Source organism: Hippocampus guttulatus, chromosome 5, assembly GCF_054856545.1.
Source record: "Hippocampus guttulatus isolate MCC_2025c chromosome 5, RoL_Hgut_1.0, whole genome shotgun sequence".
In the NCBI taxonomy this organism is placed as follows: Eukaryota; Metazoa; Chordata; class Actinopteri; order Syngnathiformes; family Syngnathidae; genus Hippocampus; species Hippocampus guttulatus.
In genome coordinates this window covers 6875589-6898643 of record NC_141265.1, presented here as the reverse complement: position 1 = coordinate 6898643, position 23055 = coordinate 6875589, and the positions used below count along the sequence as shown (strand labels likewise).

General features: G+C 42.4%; 2 protein-coding genes and 1 non-coding gene across 4 annotated transcripts in view; 1 reads left to right on the top strand and 2 right to left on the bottom strand.

The window, feature by feature from the left end:
• Nucleotides 1-636: 636 nt before the first annotated feature.
• On the bottom strand, nucleotides 637-2644 carry gatc (glutamyl-tRNA amidotransferase subunit C). Its single transcript, XM_086111507.1, has 5 exons — nucleotides 2253-2644; nucleotides 2115-2165; nucleotides 1357-1526; nucleotides 1165-1268; nucleotides 637-1034 (listed from the first exon to the last, which is right to left on the bottom strand). The coding sequence occupies exons 1-5, from the start codon at nucleotides 2436-2438 to the stop codon at nucleotides 973-975; spliced, it is 573 nt and encodes a 190-aa protein (XP_085967633.1). The 5' UTR covers nucleotides 2439-2644; the 3' UTR covers nucleotides 637-972.
• Nucleotides 2645-3135: 491 nt separating this feature from the next.
• On the top strand, nucleotides 3136-3208 carry trnak-uuu (transfer RNA lysine (anticodon UUU)). Its single transcript has one exon. It is a non-coding gene; the product is annotated as a tRNA-Lys (tRNA).
• A 255-nt stretch (nucleotides 3209-3463) lies between these two features.
• sgsm1a (small G protein signaling modulator 1a) overlaps nucleotides 3464-23055 on the bottom strand; it is a 30879-nt gene continuing 11287 nt past the window's right edge. The window contains exons 4-26 of one of the 2 annotated variants that reach the window (XM_086110949.1): nucleotides 19673-19835; nucleotides 19423-19575; nucleotides 19257-19324; nucleotides 17624-17769; nucleotides 17323-17460; nucleotides 16728-16852; nucleotides 16188-16255; nucleotides 15932-16095; nucleotides 14482-14617; nucleotides 13501-13630; nucleotides 13034-13098; nucleotides 11743-11888; nucleotides 11139-11267; nucleotides 10872-11054; nucleotides 9674-9745; nucleotides 8935-9475; nucleotides 8483-8847; nucleotides 8261-8385; nucleotides 6893-6975; nucleotides 6699-6808; nucleotides 6436-6532; nucleotides 6025-6192; nucleotides 3464-4863 (exon numbers count right to left, since the gene is read on the bottom strand). In XM_086110949.1, coding sequence (XP_085967075.1) covers nucleotides 4775-4863; nucleotides 6025-6192; nucleotides 6436-6532; nucleotides 6699-6808; nucleotides 6893-6975; nucleotides 8261-8385; nucleotides 8483-8847; nucleotides 8935-9475; nucleotides 9674-9745; nucleotides 10872-11054; nucleotides 11139-11267; nucleotides 11743-11888; nucleotides 13034-13098; nucleotides 13501-13630; nucleotides 14482-14617; nucleotides 15932-16095; nucleotides 16188-16255; nucleotides 16728-16852; nucleotides 17323-17460; nucleotides 17624-17769; nucleotides 19257-19324; nucleotides 19423-19575; nucleotides 19673-19835 — 3464 coding nt within the window. In that variant the 3' untranslated portion in view covers nucleotides 3464-4774. Of the gene's footprint in view, nucleotides 4864-6024; nucleotides 6193-6435; nucleotides 6533-6698; nucleotides 6809-6892; nucleotides 6976-8260; nucleotides 8386-8482; nucleotides 9476-9673; nucleotides 9746-10871; nucleotides 11055-11138; nucleotides 11268-11742; nucleotides 11889-13033; nucleotides 13099-13500; nucleotides 13631-14481; nucleotides 14618-15931; nucleotides 16096-16187; nucleotides 16256-16727; nucleotides 16853-17322; nucleotides 17461-17623; nucleotides 17770-19256; nucleotides 19325-19422; nucleotides 19576-19672; nucleotides 19836-23055 lie in introns of both variants that reach the window. The other variant, XM_086110948.1, reaches the window with a different exon arrangement.

The following is a 23055-nucleotide window of genomic DNA, read 5'->3' as shown; positions in this document are numbered from 1 at the left end:
CTAAAAATCAAGTGCCTGCCTTATTTATTTATTTTTTGGGGGGTCTGCCTCTAGCGATTTTTGGTCAGAAATGACAAAAGTCTAAATGTGAAAGAAAGTATGAGAATAATTGGACTGTTTTGTAGACATTTATGTTCAAGAAGTGGATGCAATCCATGTGGCCTCAGTGTCTGTGGCTATTCATCAGCCTCTTCTCAGGCATCGGGTCACGTCGATGGTGCTCCGAGGTTGTAGTCCTCCACTTTCTCTTTGATGAATGAGCATCTGCTGGCTCACTGGTGCTCCCTCTTTGCTTTCCTCTTTCCCTTTGCAGTCCCTCACTGTCTTGCTGAGATCGATCACGTACTCAGTTGGTCCTTTTTGTGTCTTAAGAACACCTGAATAGTCTCGGACTCCTTCGCCAGCATTCCTTCTGGCCTGCAGTCCATAAGAGCTGATGGCAAAGGAGTTGTCTTTGAGAGGTATCCTGTGGCTGCCAGCTTTTACGTATTAGTGAGCGGCGATCCCCGAATATTTACAATAAACCAACCAATTGAGATAAAAGAATAAGAAATATCGGGGTGAAGAGAATCAAATATCATAGCTCCATTGGTTATTTTACCTAATTTAATGACCAAAAATCACAGTGTCAACATATTTAGGAAAACATTTATTGAATTTGAAAAATATAAAATAGATACAAAATGTGCAGTAATTTTCAAACATATTCACCCCATTGTCTTGAACCTTTCCAGAATAGATACTGTATGTCAAACAAGACATCACTATTAGTCAAACAAACTACTCTTTGCATTTCTTCATCAAGCAGCGACAAAGTACTTGCATTTTTGCAACAAACTGAAAATCAATGACATGCATTACAAGCAGCTCGTCATATTAGCCGTTACCAACTTCATATATTGACGTACTGAGAAAATACATCAAAGCTAATGATGACAGTATTCCTCAGTCTGAAAAACAAGTTCCAAGTCTTCAGAATTCAGAATGTTTCAGCATGGCAGTCCGCTCCTCCCTCTTTGGTAAGGGAATATTTCCTATGGTAAAAGAAATACATTTTTAGTGAACAATGTACGAGTGAAAGGGGGAAGATTCTGCTTTTCCAGCAGTACAGTCTTTAAAAAAAAAAGCAAGAAAAATGCTTGTTTGGTTGCAAGTGTCTCTTACCTGGTGGTGCCACATAATATTCCTCCACTGTGTTTTTGGAGAGCTGCAGAATTTCTTCTGCATGGTTGCCTTCTAACACCGCGTCCTCCCTCAAGTGCAAAATCCTGGATGTACCCAGAAGACAAACTGAAACTTGGAAAAAACTGGAGCTGCTGGCCATGTAATTACATTTAGCTCACGTGAGCAACATACCTGTCCTCCAGAACTGAATCCATCGGCTCGACTCCTGAGGTGTCAACAACATGAAGCTGCGCTACAAATCTGATGGCCTTCTCCAAACAGGCCAGTCCCTCTTTGGTGCGGAAGTCCACTAAGGCCAGACGCTCCAGTTTGTCCATCAGGTCGGCAGTTACTGGCGTTGGCTTGAAAACAAAAACAGTGATGCTTTCATTTGTATGCTCTCATGTAGATTGTGGAGGCACCTGAAGGGGGCGCAGGGCTGTTATTAAGGACCAATGTTTGTTAATTTTTTTTTTCAGTAGCGAAATGATTTAATTAAAAAAATAATAAATCAATGATGTGACAGGTGAATCAGATTTGACTGGATTTCATCACATTACAGTGGACGGCAAAAAAATATTCTTATCAGTGAACTTGTGCTGTCACATGACTGTTCGAACGTAGTTAACGGAATTGTCTACACTGTAACATGAGTCTCAAAGTCTGCAGCCCCCCACCGAAGTAGTTTTTTTAAATGACTATAAATACACATCACCATAATTCATATGCACCTCTCTACTCATTTTCAGAGGAATGGAGACACACAAATCAACTTGCCTAGCCTAGTGTTTTTCTATGGAGATATTCATTGTAATGAAGACTTCTTGGTGATCGTACGGCGCATTCCGACTTACGGACGAGAAAGCAACTCAATCGTAAAACGAAGACTCGTGAACAGTATTATTATTATTATTGGTTTATAGCATTTCAACGGTCACAAGAGGTCATACCGGTGGCAACTGGTCCTCTGTTATCGGCTCCCAAGTTGCAGCTGCGGGCACCTTCAAACACAAGCAAGAAACCGCAAGAGCACATCGTTACCGGTGATCAGTTTCGTGTTGAACTTCACGTTGATCCCCTCGGTTTACCTTCGAGTTGTGTGGTTGAGAACTGAACCCACGCGTCCCTTTAACGTGAGAGCAACGACCTCTTCCACCGTGTACATTTGACAGCGAGTAGCCGATGTGTGGTGATGACTTAACTAAATGAATTTTGCGTGAAACCCAGTGGCACGTTCGCCCAAAAGAGACGCGAAACGTCGGCATGTTTAGCATTGTTAGCTATACAATATTGAACAGATGGGTTGTTAAGTCTTTTTGAAATGCACCAGACTTCGCCGTTAAATGCGTCACAAAAACTACACAGGACCTTCTCTCTTTTAACTAGGCTAACGGATCAGAGACATCGAACGTGAGTCCAAAAATGACCTTGTCAACGGAACATTTTTGACACCAAAACAGAACTGCTCAGCGCATGCGCAATGATTTAACAGAGACAACAACGACGCGAGATAGTTCACCTACTTGAGCTGTACAGTACTGTACAGTATTGTCTACCAAGAAAAAAACGCCATTATCTATCTGCCCAGTGCAGCTTGTTTTAGATTCTATTTCGGGCAATTATTTAAGCACCATGTTGTCGCTAATATGCATACGATGAGACATGCTTGATGCAGTCGTATGGCTACCAAATGTGGTTTTTAGTACAGGATTACTTTCGGCAAAAGAGGATACTGTTGATGTTTTTGGGCATTCATCTTGACAACCAGAAACCAGGTGTCACTTAAAACCAGTTATACCAGTTATAAAACTAACAAAAGCCCACATAAAGGCGGTTTCCTTTGACCTCATTTGGGAAAAACATTAGTTTTAATCCTTCACCTCCCACCACAACACTAAAATTATCACACCATGAAATAAAAATTACCCGACTTTACATGAGATAATAGGCTTGGGAATACCTTGTCTCAGAGCCCGGATAGCTCAGTCGGTAGAGCATCAGACTTTTAATCTGAGGGTCCAGGGTTCAAGTCCCTGTTCGGGCGATGACTTTTTCTCACCTCCCATCATTTAATGTTTTTGCATGGGCAAATATGAAACAGATTTACATGTCACTTTATTCGTAATGACAAATAATAGCATCTATGTCCCAAGCCTGAACCACAGTCGACCCCTGTAGATGTGTTTATCATAAAATGGTCAGGAATATTACTGTATCTCTATAATATGCAAATAGCTGCAGAAATAATATACCTTTTTGGTCACTCTTTTGTGTCAATAAAATGGTGACTCTTCTGATGTTACAATAACATATACCATTTAATATATATTATATATGAGCTCTCAGAATATAATTTGTTTTACAATACACAGGTAGAACTTGGCACAAAATGAAAATACAACTTTTACCAAAATAGCAACAATCCAGTCAAAACGATCCAGTCAAATGAATAAATAACAATAATAAAAGGCAAATAAATTGAAGGCTTACTGACATCAGTTTGCATACACAAAGAAACATTAATGCAATTCATTTTTAGCACATTCATAAACAGAGGCAATAAATAGGAAGCTTGAAATTTGGGAAATCCTTGTGAGTATCAACTGAAAAGTTAAAAACACATAGTATTTGTCATCATCAATGGTTAAATATGCCCCATACATTTAAACAGCTGCTTTTCATATTTTTTGCGAGAAACGTTGAAAATAAATCACACGCATGGAAACATGCCTTTAATTTGCACCTCATTGGATCACGTAAAAACATCACTATGTTGTCTGTACTTAACCTTTGTGACATAAGTTGTCATTTCTGCAACAGAAAAAAACTGACGAACCATACAAAAATTCAACTCGTACAATAAACAAAACACAAAACTGTTCCCAGAACAAAAGCAACACCAAAAGATCATGTTTGACGGTGTGAAACGAGAATTCCTGAATATATACTTAAAATTCATCGGACTATGATTTGACAAATACTTATCTCAGAATTAACAATTCACACATGACAAGGACATCCTATTTGGCAGGAAGGCAGCTTGAGGACATTGGAAACACTGTTAATATAAAATGACTGACGTGGTACTCAGCTCTAAATAGATTTTAATTGTATCTGTAAAACTACCATTCATTCATTTCTTCACATGAGAAGGGAAGGTGGGGAAGTTTCTATTTTAAAAGGAATCTAATCATGTAAACATTGGCTATTCAACAAGTTTAAGCAACATACACTACTTCATAAATATCTAGTCATTCAAAATAGTTTGGATTTATCTCGTCGTTTTGTTTTTGAAAGGTGCAACTAGCTTACAGTAAGATTAAGTCTGCTCCGATTAACATTGACACTTCAGGGTTTGACGTAAAACACAATATGTATTTGCAGATACTGACAGTTACTCTACAAAGCATAATCTCATCATTGACCTGCTGACTGCACAAAGAACGTAGAGGAGCATACTGTCATTGAGGCTCGATCAAGGCTGCAAACCAATGATAGTAAAGGCATTTTTTAGTACAGTATAATGTATGTGTGTGTGTGTGTGTGTGTGTGAGATGCTGCTACAAATGTCTACACTTGATTGGAAGGGAAAAGAAGACACACATCACTGTCATTTGTTCTCTATCAGCATCTGCACCTTGTACACCAGATCTCTTGCCAAGGTCAAAATCTGCTTGATGTTGTGATGCTCAGCCATCTCTGAAAGACAAGACCAGGTTCATTAATATTTCTATTTTCTACACCGCTGTGTGCGTGTGTGTGTGTTGGTGGTGGTGGTGGGGGGGGGGGGGGGTATTTTAGCTGGCTGTGGATGAAAGGCAGACTATACCCTGTATGGGTCAGCAGTCAATTGCAGGTGACTTCCTCGAGCCATGATTATTCAAATTAGAATTTACTCCGCCAGAAAGACATATTCAAGTATTTAAACTACTGGTTGCAACATTAAATGTAGGTGGCTGATAAAAGCAGAGCTTTCTTGCTTTTTATCACCAGCAAAATCTATCACGAAGGGATTGAAGTGACCGTGAAAACATTCAACTTCACGAGGTTTTACACAACATGGCATTTACCGTTTTGGAAAGTTTGCCATTTCACACAGAACATCTTCATTTTCGCAAGTGCAAAAGTACAACTGACATAATTGTAAACATACCCAAAAATTGAGGTGCAGATGACTGTTAATTAAGGTCAGTGTGTAGTATTTGGAAAGCGTCTTAGGAAAGTGGAAAAGGCCAAATGATGACATAAGAATTTAAAACTTCCAGGACAATATCGCCATCCTACTTCCATCCATCCATCTTCCGACCCGCTTATCCTCACAAGGTTCGCGGGGTGTGCTGGAGGCTATCCCAGCCGTCTTCGGGCAGTAGGCGGGGGACACCCTGAACCGGTTGCCAGCCAATCGCAGGGCACACACAGCCATCCATGCACACACTCACACCTAGGGACAAGTCAGATTGTCCAATCAACCTACCACACATGTTTTTGAAATGTGGGAGGAAACCGGAGTACCCGGAGAAAACCCACGCAGGGCCGGGGGGAACGTGCAAACTCCACACATGGAGGCCGGAACTGGAATTGAAACTGGTACCTCTGCACTGTGAGGTCAACGCGTTAACCACTCGCCCATCGGGTCGCCCTCATTTTTAATACTTGGATGAAAATCTTTTCTAACACAATCAATTGTGAAGTGTATAGGACTATAAACTCAGTATAAAAGTTATAGGAGAGGTGGATAATGACATTACACATGCTGGGAAAAAACAAGAAAAAACCCCATCAAGATTTCTTGAAGACAAAGAACTGCAATACTGTATAATGGCCAAATCTAGTAAGCAACCATAAAGACTTGTGTTTTACCGTTAAAAAATTTGATAATTTCAGTGAAGTCCATGTTGTTTTCCAGGATGATGTCCCTGTAGATCTCCACCAGCGCCAAGGCGATGAAGAGGACAAAATGACTCGAGGAGGCAAACTTGGCCGCCCAGATGGTTTCCCACGCTGCAAAAACATCATCGTAGACCAGCTCTGCAAGGGAAAGCACAAAGGGCTTGGATGAAACCAAATAAGTACAAAGTAGACAAAATTAATGCCTGTAAGGATTGATATCTCTTTTACCACTGAAAGCTGCCTTTCCTCAGCAACACAATTCTCCAGATACAAAGTCAAAATCTCTTTTTGCAGATCAGGCTAAAAAGATGTGTTAAAACCCAAAGATGGCTTACAGACATCTCTCAGTCCGCTAATTGGTACAAACTCTGTCGTGTGTACCTCGCTTGAAGTCTAAGAGGAACCAGCGGTAGCAGAAGTAGAAGTGAGTGTAGTCTCCGTTTTGGTGCATCAGCTCAAACAGCTCTGAATCCAGGATCTACAGTACAGTAAAGCAGGGATCAAAACAGATTTTAAAGGAAAAATAATCACTGCTGAAGAAAAGGTTAGTTCCAGTATGGGTGTGAAGCCTAACAGATGAATTTCATGCGCAACTGCTCCAACTTGTATTGGCTTGTATGAAAACGTGGCTGATGCTGCCTTACTTGGATCAGAGAGCGCATGTTGGCAAAGTGCGTGTCCATCGCCCCTCCATGAGGAAAGTTTTGATTCATCCTCTTCATGAGCTCCGTGAAACAGCTAAAGGCCATGGCCTCTGAGACAGCAAAAGATGAAAAAAGATGCCACAGCCGCAAAGCGGACGAGGAAATAGAAGAGGCGATGGAGCGTTGTGACTCACCATCATCCAGAATGACGAGAAGTGGAGCCAACAGGTCACACATACCCTGAACATATCCGATGTCGAGGTGCCTCCAGATGTAGCTGCAAATACACAATCAAGAAAGTCATCAAAACATCATTCCATTCCTTTTATCGACCACACAGATTGTTGACTTCAAACAATTCAAAACTAAATACGGCACTAAAAAAAGGGCAGTCTCAAGATGTGTTGAAAGCCAAGGAATAAAACAATGGTTTAAAGGGGGGTGGGGGGGGGGGGTGAAAAATGGATGGTGAGAGTGCGCGCTGAAGGCTGTTTTGTAATTTGGGACCGGCAATGGAAAACACTCCATGCCAGTAAATTCCAGGTATTGTTGTTCCGACCCTCCATCACATTGAACTCTTACGTGCACAGGCAGCCAGTGGAGGAAGTCCAGAAAATGAATTTTGAGCTCCCTCTTATGTGTTCCAGTTAAAAAGCAAGCAGCAGCATTCTGAGCCAGTTGGCAAAGTTTGAGAGAGGGCAGTCTGACTCTACAGTAAGAAGCATTGCAGTTATCCATCCGAGACATGATGAGGCATGGATTACTGTTTCAAAATGCTGTTGTGTAAGAAAAGGCTTCATCATTGCCAGCTGCATTGGACTTACCTTTCACACTGAGAAGTGCAAACATAGATACTGTACATAGCATATACTGCATAGACTGTACTTAACTCATTCACTCCCAAAGACGTTTTTAAACGTCTTTTCAGACTTGGTCTAGAATTGGCTGGTACTGAATGAGTTAATAAATAGCAGCTGTGACTAGCCGCCACTTTTTCACTAGTGCAGAGTACCGTATTTTCCGTACTATGAGGCGCTTCGGAGGAAAGGCACACCTTCAATGAATGGCCTATTTTAAAACTGTGATCATATATAGGACACCCTGCATTAAAAGACGCATAGAATAGAAGCTACAATAGTGGCTCCGGTCGCGTTATGCATCCACTAGATGGAGCTATGCTAAAGAGAATACAATACAACACAGCTTTATTTGTATACAGCTTTCACAACAGCTGCAGCTGTAACAAAGCACTTTACAGAACAATTAAAATACTACGGCCAAGAAATCAGAATATTGATCCATATATAAGGCACATCGGATTATAAAGCGCACTGTCGGCAAACAAACCTCTTGTTGGTTTGTTTCATCCTCTAAATTGAAGTGTTAGCTAATATTCTATATTATATACAAATACATAGCAGATGGCTCCAGTAAGACAGCAGTTGCAAGTGTGTTGGATGTACAAGAGAGCCATAAAATCCAAGACAAGAATTGTACGTTTTTGACTGACCCAGACCAGCCCTATTTTTAGCATTAAGAGATTCAGTCTGTCACTGTTGTACCTGCACATGATGTTACGGAGCTTTTCCAGGTTGGCGGGAGTGAAGTACCAGTAGTTCCTGTCACAGCGCTGTACATCCTTTTCAATGCGGTGCAAATTCAACGTGTACAAGTCTAAAAGCTCTTGCTGAAAACCCAGAACAATCAACACATGCATGAACTCACCGGTTAATCGATAGAGTTTGGAGTCGAGACTATGAGTCTTCGAAAAGAGCAATACATACGGAGAAGCCGCCCCCAGCAGACTGTTGCGAGTTGGCTTCGGCGGTGTCTGCGCAGCCATCCAGAGACTCAAAGTGAGGGTAAAGGCTCTCCATCTCAGGCTCCTCAGACAATATGGATTCAGTGCCTTCCGGACTAGGCTTTTCCTGCCCACCCTCGGGTCTGAGATCCGTGTAAGGGGCCGAGTCCTCAGAGGAAGACAAGGGCTCACAGCGAGCCTTTCTGCTCCAGGGCACCATGGAAACATTGGCTTTAGGAATCTCCTCCATCTCTAAGGCTGAGGGTGACTCGTCAGACTCAGTGAGGACCTGAGCTTCTGCCTTCTGAGAGGCACAGTAGGCTTCTCTTGCTCTCGACACCCTCGTGTCTGCAGGTAAAGACAGTTTCTTGTCAACGTCAGGTGTCCTCGGATCTATGGTGCCAGCTTCTCTTCTCGCCCCTTGTGATGTCTCACCTTGCTTGGATTGGTCTTCCACTTTAAAACATTCAGACTGACGCTCTCCTGCAGTTTTTGCCACGTCTTTGTTTTTCAGTCTTTGATCAGCATAATCTTGGGATTCTGTACATGTTCCTGGTGGGAACATACTGTCTTTGTCAGGCACTTCTCTTCCTTCACTCTCAACTGAGGAACCACCTCCGCGCTGAGCCTCCTCTACTTTAGGATGCTCTGAGTTGTTGGACTCTTCCACTACATCTAGCACTTCAGTCTTGGTCGCATTGGGTTTCTCACGCTTGTCCTGCTCTGTCAGACCCGCATCCTGAGGAGGTTTGGCCAAAGCTCTCGGAGCAGCCTCTGGTGCAGCGCCGTCCTCTGTGCTGAGCGAGCCGTCCGACAGGCCGGAGGTCACTGAGAAGTTGCGGGAAGAGGGATGCCCCGAGTCGGGAGAGCTTGGGCCGTTGTGGACTGCCCCGTTGTTCAGCTTCGACACCTGCTTGGCTTCTTCACTCTTGGATTCCGTCTCGATCTGCTCCACCTCCTCTACAGACTCAAAAACCTGAAAGAACAAAGCTCAAGAGGAAGCAGACTACTCCGGGGGGAGGGATGGAACGATGTGGACAACTAGCAGGAAGAGAGTAAAGGGGGTTCGCTTTAAAACATCATGCAACGTTCTGGTTATATCTTGTTAAATGGTGATCTCAAGTAGAGTCGAAGATTTTCACGTGTTGCTGGTGTAACACGCTGAGTGTGATACCTGTGTGCTGGTGCTGGAGTCACTCTGCAGACGAGCCAGACTCTGCCTGTCTGAACTCTGGGAGGACCGGGACTGGGAGGTTAAGGACAATCAGGCCAAGATGTCATTGCATGAAATATCAAAAGTGATTCCTGCTAGTGTCGCCACAGTTACCTTAAAAAAAGTAACTTTACTGAATACTTTAAAAGTAACTTCATTTGAAAATTAACCTAGTCAGATTACTAGTTACTAATTAGTTACATTCAACAGTTGCCGACAATCCCGCTTGACATAAGGCAACTTAAAAAAAAGCCAACTATCACAAACCAATTTTTTTTTTTTTTTTTTTAAAGTCTTGATGGAGTTCACTTAACATAAATGGGCTACTTGTTTAAAAAAAAGAAAACAGTCATCCTAGACTTCATTTAAAAAACATTTTGTTCAGGGAGACTGCTTTGGCCTGACATATTGAACTGTTAATAGTGTCATGGCAAAACTTAACATTTATAATCTACACTGTTTACCCTATAATGCCATTCGTATCATATTTGACACATGCGATTTCATTATTTAACTCATTCTTTATAGTACATTAAATCATCTGTATCAAATTTGGTACTGCAGGTTTAAAATATGATTTCCCCCAAATTTTCAGTTTTTGATGTAATCTACATAATGCTTACAAATGTGATACAACAAATATCTAAAACAAAATAATATGGCAAAAATATTTTTGTGGATTTTGTTATAAGGGTTAATGAACATCTCAGTTCCCAAAAATCAGATTTTTCTGGCTATTCCTTGATGGGTCAGGCATTAAAGGGTTAATGCAAATATCTCTCCTCCATTGTTATTTTTTACGTGACATGTGACATGCCACATCGAGTACATGACGTCACTCTCCCAGAGGGGGATGCTAAATTGTGAAGTCCCAGAATGCTTACGTACTCAATAGTGTCTAATTGTTTGCTGTGCATCTTTATGCAGGCTCCTGTATTCTATAATTTGTGAATGATTAGTTTTGTCCCATCTACGTTTGAGGGAACACCGTGTTTGAAACATGTAAAAACATGGTAATTGTATTTTATGGTAATGTATTGTGTTGTATTGTGTTTGCACTCTCATTAGCATCAGTGAATCTCACATGCATATTTTTGGGAATGTGGACAAAAATGCACACTCGGCAAATGAAGTTTCCATGCTTGTAGCTTTGCATCACCTCATTGCTGACGGTTGAGTCATGATGGACCATCTTTGAACTGGTACTATCCATGCTCGCCCCTGAAGAGCACTTGGCTAAAGCTGCAGCGTGCTGCTCCTTCTCCCGCTGCCGAACAATTTCCTCACAGCCGAGCCATTCGCGCATGGTCTGCTGGTAGCACAGGCGCACCTGCTCATCCACCTGCAGTCAGAAATGAAAGGTCAGCGTGGGAAAAGATTTCTAGGAGGGGGGGGGGGGGGGCCTTCATTGTGAAAAACGTCTCACCTCCTTCCTTTCTGTTTCAGACATTCCAAACCGGTAATGCCCCAAAAGAAATGGCCACACTTCCTTCCGCAAAGACGGGTCCACGCCACCGAAATAGACCATACGAAGAAGCTCTTGTTCCTTGTAGGTCTGAAAACGAAAACATTTGTTGTCACTTTTATGTACAAAAGCAAGCATCTTTTTATTTTCACAAAAATGTGCACTAGTCAGAAAATGATAGATGCGAGAGTCTTTAGGTTTGTTCTCTTCATTCTTAATTGGGGCGAGATGTAATTGCCTCACAATGGGGGGGGAAAAAAAATTAAAGATTATGTTTAGCATGTTAATTTCATCAGCCAGGACCACGCTTGGAAGATTCACAATGCTGATGCACAATCCCTACGTGGACAGTTATACTGACAGAGCCATTTGCGACGCTTCATGCACACGGCTGCGAGACTAATGATGTGAGCAACATAATTAGCAGAGAATGAGAATGGGTGAGACGGCTGAGTGGCAAGCGAGAGAGAAAAGGAGGGAGGCTGTAAGGGGACATGCATTTGTGTGCGTGTGTGTGTGTGTATAGGAAGACGTGATTAATGGGAAATTTGTGAGGAATGCTTACGTTACAGTCCTGCAGGAACATCTGCCACACATCTGCAGTGAGTCCTTTGCACGCGTCGCAAGGCAAGTCGGGCGACACGATGGTGTGATTGACGAGAGCCGAGAGGTGAGTGCGTACAGTGGACAGATGACGGCAGTATGCCAACCCTGGTTGATGAGACAGCACAATATTCAAACCTTCTATGGATGCTCCCGTTGATTAAAATTAAGATGTCAATGCTTGAAAGCCAGGGGATACTGTGTGCGCGCCGAAGCATTATTATACCATTCGAAAATTGCGTATGAGAAAATATTCCCTCTCCCAGACTTTTATTGAGCCATGGATGAGGTGCAGAGTGTTACAGCTTTAATAGCGGTGTTTTAAAACATCCTCCTCCTGAGATAATGAAATGTCCCCGCAGATTACTTTTGTCCATCCTCATTCAGATGATTCACAGCACAACAAAAATGTTTCATCTTGCATATAGATTTTTGAGATACATTTTTAGCTTCAAAAAGAATTAGCTGATAATTCACCCTGACAGATGACACATGTTTGATACAGTATTAGAATTATGAGGAACTTGCTACATACTAACTGCATCCAGGATGCAAGGACAAGATTGTTGAACAGTTTTTTCTCTCATAAAGGAAAATAATGAATGAATTTATTTTTTCAAATGACTTTTGCAATAATTATGTGCCATATATGCCAAAATTGTACTGAGGATGGGCGAGGTGGACCTGTTCGATGTCTGCTGTAGTGCATCCTGACAATCCAAGAGTGAAAATGCTTTCATTTCACTATTTCATCCCAATAAATTCTACTAGCATTGTGATTATGGAATGTCATGGCCATATCTCCATACAGGGAAGAGACACATTTTGAAGAAAAAAAACAAGTTCATTCAGTATGAATAAAAAACGTTTTGGTCAAATAACATTTTTGAACTTCAACTTGACTCAACGAAATCTGATCCAGCTCATAAGACTTCCTCCTTAGACTTGTACAGTGAAGCTCTCGACATGATGGCCGCATCACCTTAACTTTCTTTCTTCTTATCACAATGTGCCCATCATTTGAAGACAATCCAGACCGATTAGATTGCGTAACCTTTTTCCGTTGTTTCATCGTTGCTTGCCGTAAGTACTCCCACCGACCCTGACAGACCACATGCCCTTCTTCCATTATTCCCTTACAAAAGTCCCAAGATACGGAGAAACTATCGACCTTTTGTTGGTGTCAACATCCATTTTTGAGGCGCACAATTCCAGTGGAAAGGTGAAGAGTATGAAATGAAACGTTCACATACAGCCATAAAATGCCCTGGAGATGATCTGATACTTCATGTTGTCACATAGCAGCTTCAGAGGAGTCCTGAAGAGAAACAAGAACCATGTCACAACTCCGGTCATGTTTACACAAACCTTAATGTTACATTTTTATACATGCGCTTGACTTGACGGGGGATCAACGCCTCCAGCGGAGGATAATGAAGCTCTTCATCTAACTCAAGCTGTCATGTAGAAAACACCCACCACATGCCCTGACTTACTTCCAATTACCATTTTATCTACTTTGCTTGTTCTCATTGTCCCCGCACATTCTCACATCACTGAGGAAAATGTCACACGTTTCCGTCTATTGCAACATCCCGCTGTTGTCTCCGCATGGACAGATGTGGCCAGCCGGTGACTGCGCCTCGGCAAAGCTTAATTGCTTTACACAAAGCAAGAGCTTTATTTGAAGCCCTGATGTGATTATTTCTCCCTCTCTCACCTCTCTTGGTTGCAGCCTTTGGGTGTGGAGCCATCAGAGAGGCTGCCCTGGGAGCAGGACGAGCACGAAGACTTCCTGAGAGTAGGATGCCACATCGCAGAGCTCTGGTCCATCAAATCTGGTGGAGTCACTGCAGAAGGCACATACGCATGCACACGCATCATTACTGTCACCGTCAACATGTAATTGTTTCCTGCGCATGGGCATTAGCGGTTAGATGAGCAAATAATTTCATCTCGGAAGGAATGCACAATGAGTTTAAAAAAGTCCATTGTTTGCACTGTTGGACCATACATAAAACAAAATAACAAATGATCGGGAACACAGTTTTAAAGACTGAAAACATCAAACATCATAACCACGCAAGCAAAAGCCTTTCTTGGTAAGGCGCCTATAATCAATCCATCACCTGTCAGTCCTCCAGTTAATTGAAGGCTACGTTGTCGTAACGCATGAAAGAAGGTGTGACAAGGCAATAGGATGGAGTCGGTGGGGGTTTTATTCTTGGGCCACATCAATGAGCATGACCAGAGGCACAAGGGAGGTCAGGAGGATATTAGATGGTGGAAATGAAATCAGATCAAACTGAAGACGGCCACACAAGTCCAGGATGGACAGCAGCTGCATTCTCAGAATGAGGATCTCTTGAGGTCAACCTTGATTTAAAAGGAGGCAGCCAAAATCTCTTTCATAAACAATGACATATATTGAAAATAAAATCCCTCCACATTTGTAGCCAGCTAGAGAGTTAACATATGACCAAAAGATGTATCAATAGAACAAATCCTGAACAACATGAATCACCTGAATAAATTGAAAGTGAAGTTGCGACTGATTATCTCACTCAATTATAAAGTTACAAAAGCAATTCATACAGTAAATAACACTATAGACACCTTGTAACATTCTAGTGTGCTACAAAGGTGAGCAAAACGCAAAAAAACCCCCCCAAAAGAATGCCTTGTAAAAGACATGTCTCACCAAAGTCTGAGAGGCTATTTGGAAAGAGGATACGGAAGACATAGTCTGTGGCCTCTTCCTCCTCCTTATCTGAGACAGAGTCTGTAGATCCGGATCCCTGAGGAACCCTCTTTTTCAGCTTCGGGAACACCTTCCCCTCCAACCGGAAAAAGAGCACATGAAATGAATAACTAACGAGTAATGTGAGAGAACAAACTGAAGCTTAGATGTTTGTCATCGGAGAAATCAATAATTGCTATCTAACTGCTATAGCAGGGGTGTGAAGCTCATTTTTGTCGCGGGCCACATTGTAGTTACGGTTTCCCTTGGAGGGCCGTTATGAATTTGGGGAAACCGCATACATGTTTAATCCCCTCCACATATTACATACACAGCACACACCAAGTTGATGGATAACTAGTTTCAAAATCAGAAGTCAAGAATAATGATTTATTGTGGATTACATATGACAATTTGAAATTTTTAGTTCAGACTTTAGCACGCATCATCGAACTTGATATGCTTCACTTGCTTTCGCGGGCCACATAAAATGATGTGGCAGGCCAGATCTGGCCCCCGGGCCTTGACTTTGACACCTGTGCGCTATCGGGATGTTTCGACAACATCGAGAACTTCCTTTCGATCTGAGGGAAGAAAATGTACTTCGAGCTTACATAAGCATTAAAACCTACTAACCTGTCTGACACTTGAACTTGACAGACATATAAGAAATGAACCTTGTGAAATGGCACTTTTAAGATTTTGCTGTCAGACACGTTTTTTTCTACCGAAGCTTGTTTGGTTATTTAACATCTTTTTTTTAAGTGGAAAATTTGATTTAAAAGAGAGAGAAAAAAAAGAAAAGAATCTTTTGCATGCTTCTTTCAGACCTTGAGGTTTTCTCTTCATGGGTTCAATGATGTTTTAAATGACCTCCAGCTAGTCTCTGTATTCTTGCTGTCAGCTTGTTTGTTAGCTGTAATTAATTAATTCAAATTGAATTGAATTCAAAAATTTGAATTATTTCATTGAATTATGTTAAATGATTCTAAACCTTTGCCCCCCACCACCCCTCCCAAAAAAAAAAGAAATATGGACAAACCCAAGCGGATAAAACCTCTTTGGCAACGTTTACAAAAGGCAGAAGAAGAAATGATGAATTAATGTGAATTTAAGATGTCGAGCGTCTTGCATGGCCGTGCTCATTCAGAGTCTTGGAACAAGCGTGGGTGTTTTCTATTCTTCCGTTTGCTCGCGCTGCACGTAATAAAACAAAGCGAACCTCATCATGTGTGCTGGTGCATGCAGTGAGGACATAAAGCCAAAGAGTCATCTTCAGCTGTTCAGCTCATCTATTATTGGTTTATTGATCAGATTTAAAAAAAGGGGATTAGCACGAGCATTGTTCCTCCGTAACAATAGCTAACACTAACATTTGAGTGCATCGGGAGGGACGACCTAAGGTGCTGACCTTTCCCCTCTGAGACCAGAGAGGAGGATCCAGCTGACCGTGCGGAAGCAGACCGTTTTCCAGGCAGGAGAGGAACTGAAGCAGGTGACCTCCTTTAGGGAAGCGAAGTGGAGGCCTTTGGATGCCATCCTGACTGACCAGCACCACTGTGCCTCCGCTGTCGACTGCAGGAAAAATGTTTTCATCACTGCACTTCATTGCCAGCTTAAAAAAAAAAAGGGAACTGCAGTGGAAAATGTTTATTGCCTGGGCCTACCTTGTTGATGACAGTGCAAGTACACGATCTCTTCAAGAGGGATTGTCATGGCATAGTCCCAGTACACACTACAAATCATTCAGTGGAAACAAAACATTTTTTCCCAAATGAAATAATAGTCAAGCTTGTGCAAAGAGATAAGCAAGAGGCAATCATCAAACCTTCTCACGAAAAGGAAGCACACTGTGACACAGGCGCGCGCACACACACACACACACACACACACACACACTAACAGAGGAATATTACATTACTGGTTGGTCTGACAGTGTCTGAGTCAATAAACCACCTGCAGGCTGCCTGTCTGCTGAAAATAAGCCTAATTAGATGAGCTGTGCATACACAGTCTGTGAGACACAATTGCACACACAATGCACACGCACGCACGCACAAGCAAACACACACACACATGCAAACACACACGCACGCGCACATTGTATCATTCAGAAACAAAGGCGTGTTTAAGTGTTTTGCTAAAAGCAGCGTAATCTTGCATGCTGCCGTTATTTCGCCCACAAAGACACACCGTCACATCATCACCTTCGTTCATAGTCCAAATCGCCAACAGAGCCGTTCATAAGTTGATTGGGTGTCCACTTCAGTGTCATGAGGTCGGCCGTCTGATGAAGGGAGAGATAACCCGGGATAGCCTCCATGTCGTCCCTCTGTGACAAGCCATGAGGACAGACGGTTTCATCCCAGGCAAAATGGAACAGACAAGGAAGGACTTACTTTGTTGAGTTTGACTTAAAAGCATAGTCGGTATAGCAGGGGTGGGCAAACCTTTCTGCTCAAGGACGACATTTGATTTACAAATTGGACAGATGGGGTGGGTTTATAAAAAAAAGACAACAACAAAAAAAAACCCCCAGCAACAGAGCAGGCTATACTTTGTCCACATCTGATGTGTTGGTTCAAGCATTCATGAAATGAAAGAAAACATTGCTCCGTGTTCAAATAATTTTTCTAGATAAGTAATAATAACCGAATGACTAACATTGTTATTTGTATTTTTTTGTGGTTGTAGTTTGCACTTATGTAGAGCTGTGCAGGTTAATAAAAGTCCTTCCAATATTATGAGAACCTGACTTGGCTTGTGTTGTTCATCGATTGAGTTTCTTCATTCAACACTTACCGGCTGAACGAGCACATTGTTTTTGCCAAACAGAAGCGTGGCCCTGTTGTTTTGATGCAGTGACTCCACGTAGTCGCGCGCCGATGGCGAGGGTGAGGGGCGTTCGTCCATGCTGCTGCTGGAGTGGCGCTTTTGGATCTGAAATGTAACGAATTCAAAAGAGTGGCAGTGCTTAAAAAAAAGACACACTACGTCAAGTGTAAATGTTTATTGTAATGTTTTATTTTGGCACATACCGACTTTCAAAGATTCATTTGAATCCTGACACATTCGCACAAGCTGCGCCCAATTCCTTACTTACACACAATGCAGGCCTCTTGGTGGGCGAGTCCTGCCTGCAGTAACCACTGTGGATGCGATGCCTTTGCACCAACTCGTCAGCCGAGGGATCGGTCCAGAAGTGGTCGGCCGTCTTCATCTTCGTATACTCCAAAGCACAAGGTCCCACTATCACGGGGGGGTATATTTACATCAGCTGTAAAATCATGTACATGCTCAAACACATCACAAGCAAATTTTATTAGCTTTACCTGCACAATCAAATATGATGCGCTATAAACATTGAATGACAATACACTGCATTGCAAATTATCATGCAAATGATGTTTTTTTTTTCAGATTTTCCAAACTAGCAAATGACAGTCATCATAATTGAAGTTCTAGAATTTAATATAAACCATAATCATTTGATAGGATGTAATTTGAATGATTTTGAACAAAGCTTCAAACGATAGTATTTTTCTTGAACGAAAACCTAAAATGCCCTGTCCCGAGTTGTAGCGCGCAATAAGGTTTCAAAACATTTTGTAGGTTGGAAAGAAGTGAAAATAGTCATCTGTTGGAGTTGCAACATCAGCATCAAAGCCTATCGAAAACGTCTTAACAGATGGCGTTAGATAACCGGTATAACATTGGAGTGCTTATTTTGACAGCGTGCCACCTACAGATTCACAATTCTTGCATCCATTGAACTTGTGAGTTTTTGCCTTTTTCCGCTTGAATTTCTTTGTAGGATGTCAGAATAGCTTCCCAGAGCTGCCGCTTGGATGTGAACCTCCGCCCACCTTTATAGATCTTTTGCTACTGCCTCCTCCCTCACAGATCTTTTTGCCTGGGGATGCTCCAAAAGTTCTCAACAGGATTTAGTTCAGGGATTGATGGGCTCCATCCCATGAGTTTCTCTCCGTTTTTGCTCCTAGCAGCCGATGAGGCGCGATAATGAGCTATTCCATGCAGCATGAGATGGCGCGGCTTCATGCATGAAGATGATTTTGTGATGAGAGGCACACTTTTTCGTTTGTTCAGAAACTTGACAGAAGTCATTTTCACACCCTCAGCGCGTGATGCTGCCACATCCTCGCGGACATCGTAGCCTTTTTGGGAAACGGTGGCCAGTTTCATGCGGCAAGGAATACCTCCCTTGTCACTGACCCTACATGATTGGATTCTATCATTTGCATCGACCATTACAAACGACGAGGTTCCCATTTCAGTGCGGGCCAGACGATCATCCAGCGTGTTTACAGAGCGATCCTGTGTTTGCTTGCTTCAGTGCACGAGAAGAAGCGAGAGTCGTGGCAGGACAACTCGTGACAATGTCAATGCAGTCCTCCACCACAGGGCGTTTTTATCATGATTACGTTGAAAGGCAATTTTTTTTTCATCCATCTCCTGTATTAGAATTCATCAGATTCTTTATCAATATCCTTGGCTACTAAGCATCAATCTGATTCCATGTGAAATTAAGCTCCTCGCTGCGATTCACAGAAACACATTTCGGCTTCAGTGGAGGTGCAATTAACACCACAGGAAAGCTTTTAGTCTGAAGTTCGCCGCTAAGACCACCGATATCCCGCACTTTGATGAATGAATGAACCAAATACATGTTTGTTAGAAAACGCCAGTAAAAGCTTGCGAATAAAGTCGCAAATTACCCAGCAGAGAAGCAAGGATTGGTCCATCTACAGGGTCCATTAGAACAGCCTCTTTCTCATAATATTTACTGGAAGACAGATAAATGGGTCAGTTAGGAGACAGAAAGGAGACAGAGAGCCTTCCTGCACAATCCGGAGGCACGACATTTTACACTGTGTAAAGTACCTGCTGTTTTCCACCAGGAAGAGCACAATCTTGTCCAGCACCTTCTCGAAAAGAGCTGTCCGGATCCAGAGGTTCTTCATGGCCTTTGGAGTGAGACTGGGAAGACGAGGCATTCGCCGCAGACTGTCCTGGCTTTGCAAACTTTGGCTTCGTCTGCAAGTCGACATCACAAAGTCGCAGAGAAATAATTGACGTGCCCGGAAGCCACAGAGAATCGTTGTCTGCTGTCCGCTCCGTGTTATTCGCTCACTTAGTTTCTATAATCTGCTCCAGCGCCTGGGCCTTCTTGCACAGCTCCTCGGCCGGGGGAAAACTCTTGCCCACCTTCATGAACAGGGCGGCTATTTTGTTGCTTCGAAGAAAACCAGCCGCTCGACGTTTCAACCCGTGCAAAACACATGCCTCCACCGCAGCTGTTTGAGTACAAAAGGTTGGGAGGAAAACCCCCCCCCAAAAAACGCATGTCATAAAATCCGCAGATTAATGCAAATGTGCGTGTTTTTTTTAATATTCATGACACAACAAACAATCAATACATTATTCATAAAATAAGAAATGGTCTTATACTATTTTGTTTTCTCTTGTTAAACAGCACAATAAACCAAGACCAGGGTACGGTGGCCATAAAAACTCTACACTCCTGTTCAAATGCCAGATATTTGTGATGAAACAAAAACAAAAACAAAAAAACCACGGTAAATCATTTTAAGACTTTTTCCACAATCAATGTGACCTAAAACCTGTACAAATCAACAGATTTTTAAAAGAATCTTTTAGAGCGGTCACAACAAAACGATGAACTGCAATTGGTTGAACACGTGCACACACGAACCAATCACCTTCAAATCACATGCTGGATTAAAAGTACTGTTTCTTCGTCACAGAAATACTCAAAAGTACAACGAACACTTGAACAATCACCACGCTGAGCGGAAAAGCCGATTGCCCTCTCCTTGAAGGCCTACATGCAAGGCAGTACCTGAGGCTGTGTTGACATTTGAGCCCTCTTTAGGACTAATCCTGGGCCTCTGTTCACATGGGGTCACATGGAAGACCGTGGTTGCCGTGGCAACCCCTGTTGATAGCGAGATCGGAGATAGAGCTTCGGAAGAGCTCACACGGAGGGAGGGAGGGAGGGAGTGGCAGTCGAGCCTCACCAGCATCACAATCTGTGTTTTCATCATCCAGACCCCTTCAAACAGAGCGTCTCATCCCCTGCATCCTGCCACTCGGTAAATGGGAACCGGACTCTTTTGCTGTCACCACCGAAACCATTTTCACGGTGGCTTCAGCGCTGCAAACTTCAGCGCTGCCAATGAAACTGCTCGTTTTCCAAAAAACCCCAAAACAAAACAGTACCGCACGGACAAGCCTGCATCTTCCTTGATTTGTTTGACTCACTGTTTCCTTTTGATGCTGTTCACCAAAACCATTTCAACCGGCAAGACGTCTCACAAAGTGTGATATTTTGCAAAAAATCGACCTAGTCATCATCGATGCTGATTGCCCGTGGAGAAACAGCAAAAACATGTGTGTACAATACATTTAGCCAAGTATAGGGTGGTGGGGGGGATCTATAAAAGTCTACACGTTTGTGATGTTAAAAAAAGAGACCAAGATAAATGACTTCAAAGCTTTTTCCATGATTAAATTGAATTGAATTGAGAATAATGTGGTTGCAAGAGTGCGCACACTCTATCACAGGGACGTGGCTGTGTTCAGAATAATATTCAAATTCATGTTAAATGAGAGTCAGCACACCAATTAAAGTGCCTCTGCACCAGATACATTTCGGATGTCGCGGTGGGCTTTTCCTGACATTTAATTGCTTAGTAGCACAAGCATGAGTGTTTTGTGCGAACGCAGCCTGCTCTTTCGAACTGTTCGTAATTTCCTTTGCCTTGACTATAACATCCCCATTTTCGCTGAAGAAAAAAAGCCCCAAAGCAGGACGTTGTCACCACCGTGCTTCATAAAACGTTGCAGCACATTAGGCAAACTGTTTTGATATTGTATAAGAGGACACCTGCTAGATCTTAAATCAAAGCATTCCAGACAGTCGATATACATTATTGTTAAATTATGTTTGTATTGTATATTCATTTTGTATTATTTCTGTTTTGATCCAAGTGTAAAATGTCTTTGAAATATAAAGTCAAAAAAATAATGTAAACATGTGTCTCTGTTAATATCTGTTCATAAAAATAGTCCCATACATGAAACACATGTCAATATTATTTTAGTATTCATATTCATTCATTCACTTGGGGATCGAACACACGCTGTCAACTGAGATGGGTGGGGCTAAATGTCCCGCAGCCTCATGAACCCTTTCATGCACCCCGTAACCTGATAACATGATAAGCTGTCCACTGTAGTAACCGCTGTCCCTGAAAGGGTAATTAAAGTGACTTGCACCCTGTAGACAGCATGGAAAGTGAAAGGAAAAATACTTATTTGTCGATAAGAGATGAAAATGGTTCCTCAAGGACCACCCTATACTTGGCTCTTTTGTGGAAAAATAGAGCTTCAAAAGATGTTTGATTTATTAAGCAGAGATGCACTTCTTGATTAAGTTCGGCGCCTCCGTAACCGGTAGCAATTGAGCGATACATATTAGTCATGCGTCTTTTTTTCTCCAGTGATATGCGCACTGACATGGAGGTTTCGTTCACCTTAACTCGACACGTGCGCCGACATGTCGATGCGCATGAACAATCACTACTTTCCTGTAATGTGTTCTTTGGTGAAGAGCAGTGTGTCTATGTGCCACACATATCTTTTGGAATTATGGTCCAAAAAGTTCAACCTTGGTTTAATAGGACCACATAACATATTTTCCCTCACTTGTGTTTGAGAGATTCAGTGTATGGTCCAATGACATCAAGAAATGAAAGGAAGGAATGACGAATGGTTCAAAATAGCAGTCAGTGTTTATACAAAACCTTCAGACTTCTCATATATAGGAGAAAAAAATTAAAAGCCCACTAGAACAGTTTAGAGAGGTAGTCTAAATGGTGGCAGGTGTGCGTCTACTCACGTGTTTGACGGTAATTTGTGAATTCTGAACACAGCTACATCCCAGTTATAAGAGGCTGTGCACACTTGCGCAGTCACATTTTCTCAGTTTATTTATTTTAAACTCTCTTGGGAACATTAAAAATATATAATACTGGGTTGGACGAGTGAGAGGTCACATTAATGATGGAAAAAAGTCACAAAACCCTGGCATTTTTAGCAGGGGCGTGTCGACTTTTTATATTCAGCGTATGTTCTGATAGAAATCGACAGACTGTAGATACTCGATACAATGGCCCTAAATAATTCAAACGAGGGCCATTTAACACCAGTCACATCATTTGTTTTCACGCCACACTATCTTCATTGCATCTCAGCGGTTCTGACTTTCTATGGCAGCTCATCAAAGAAGCCACGATGTTGAAAGCTAATTGCTCCCTGGAGAGCCGGCTGAGCTCGTCTCCCCTCCTCCATTTGCTCAATTCGAGTCTACACGGACCACAACCCAAAGAGGGTGGTAACAAGAGCCACGGCGAGATGGCGCGAGAGGGGGAGGATGCGAGGAGGAAGGTGCCTGACAACAAAACAGAGCATGGAGAGGGTCCATTAAGATAA

Bases quoted from the DNA above. Each gene is read 5' to 3' on its own strand.
- gatc (XM_086111507.1), bottom strand. From the start codon at position 2,438: ATGCTAAACATGCCGACGTTTCGCGTCTCTTTTGGGCGAACGTGCCAC. The intron at 1,527-2,114 runs GTATGACCTCTT...TTTGTTTTCAAG, and splicing joins CAGAGGACCAGTTGCCACCG to CCAACGCCAGTAACTGCCGA. The intron at 1,269-1,356 runs GTATGTTGCTCA...GGGTACATCCAG, and splicing joins GATTCAGTTCTGGAGGACAG to GATTTTGCACTTGAGGGAGG.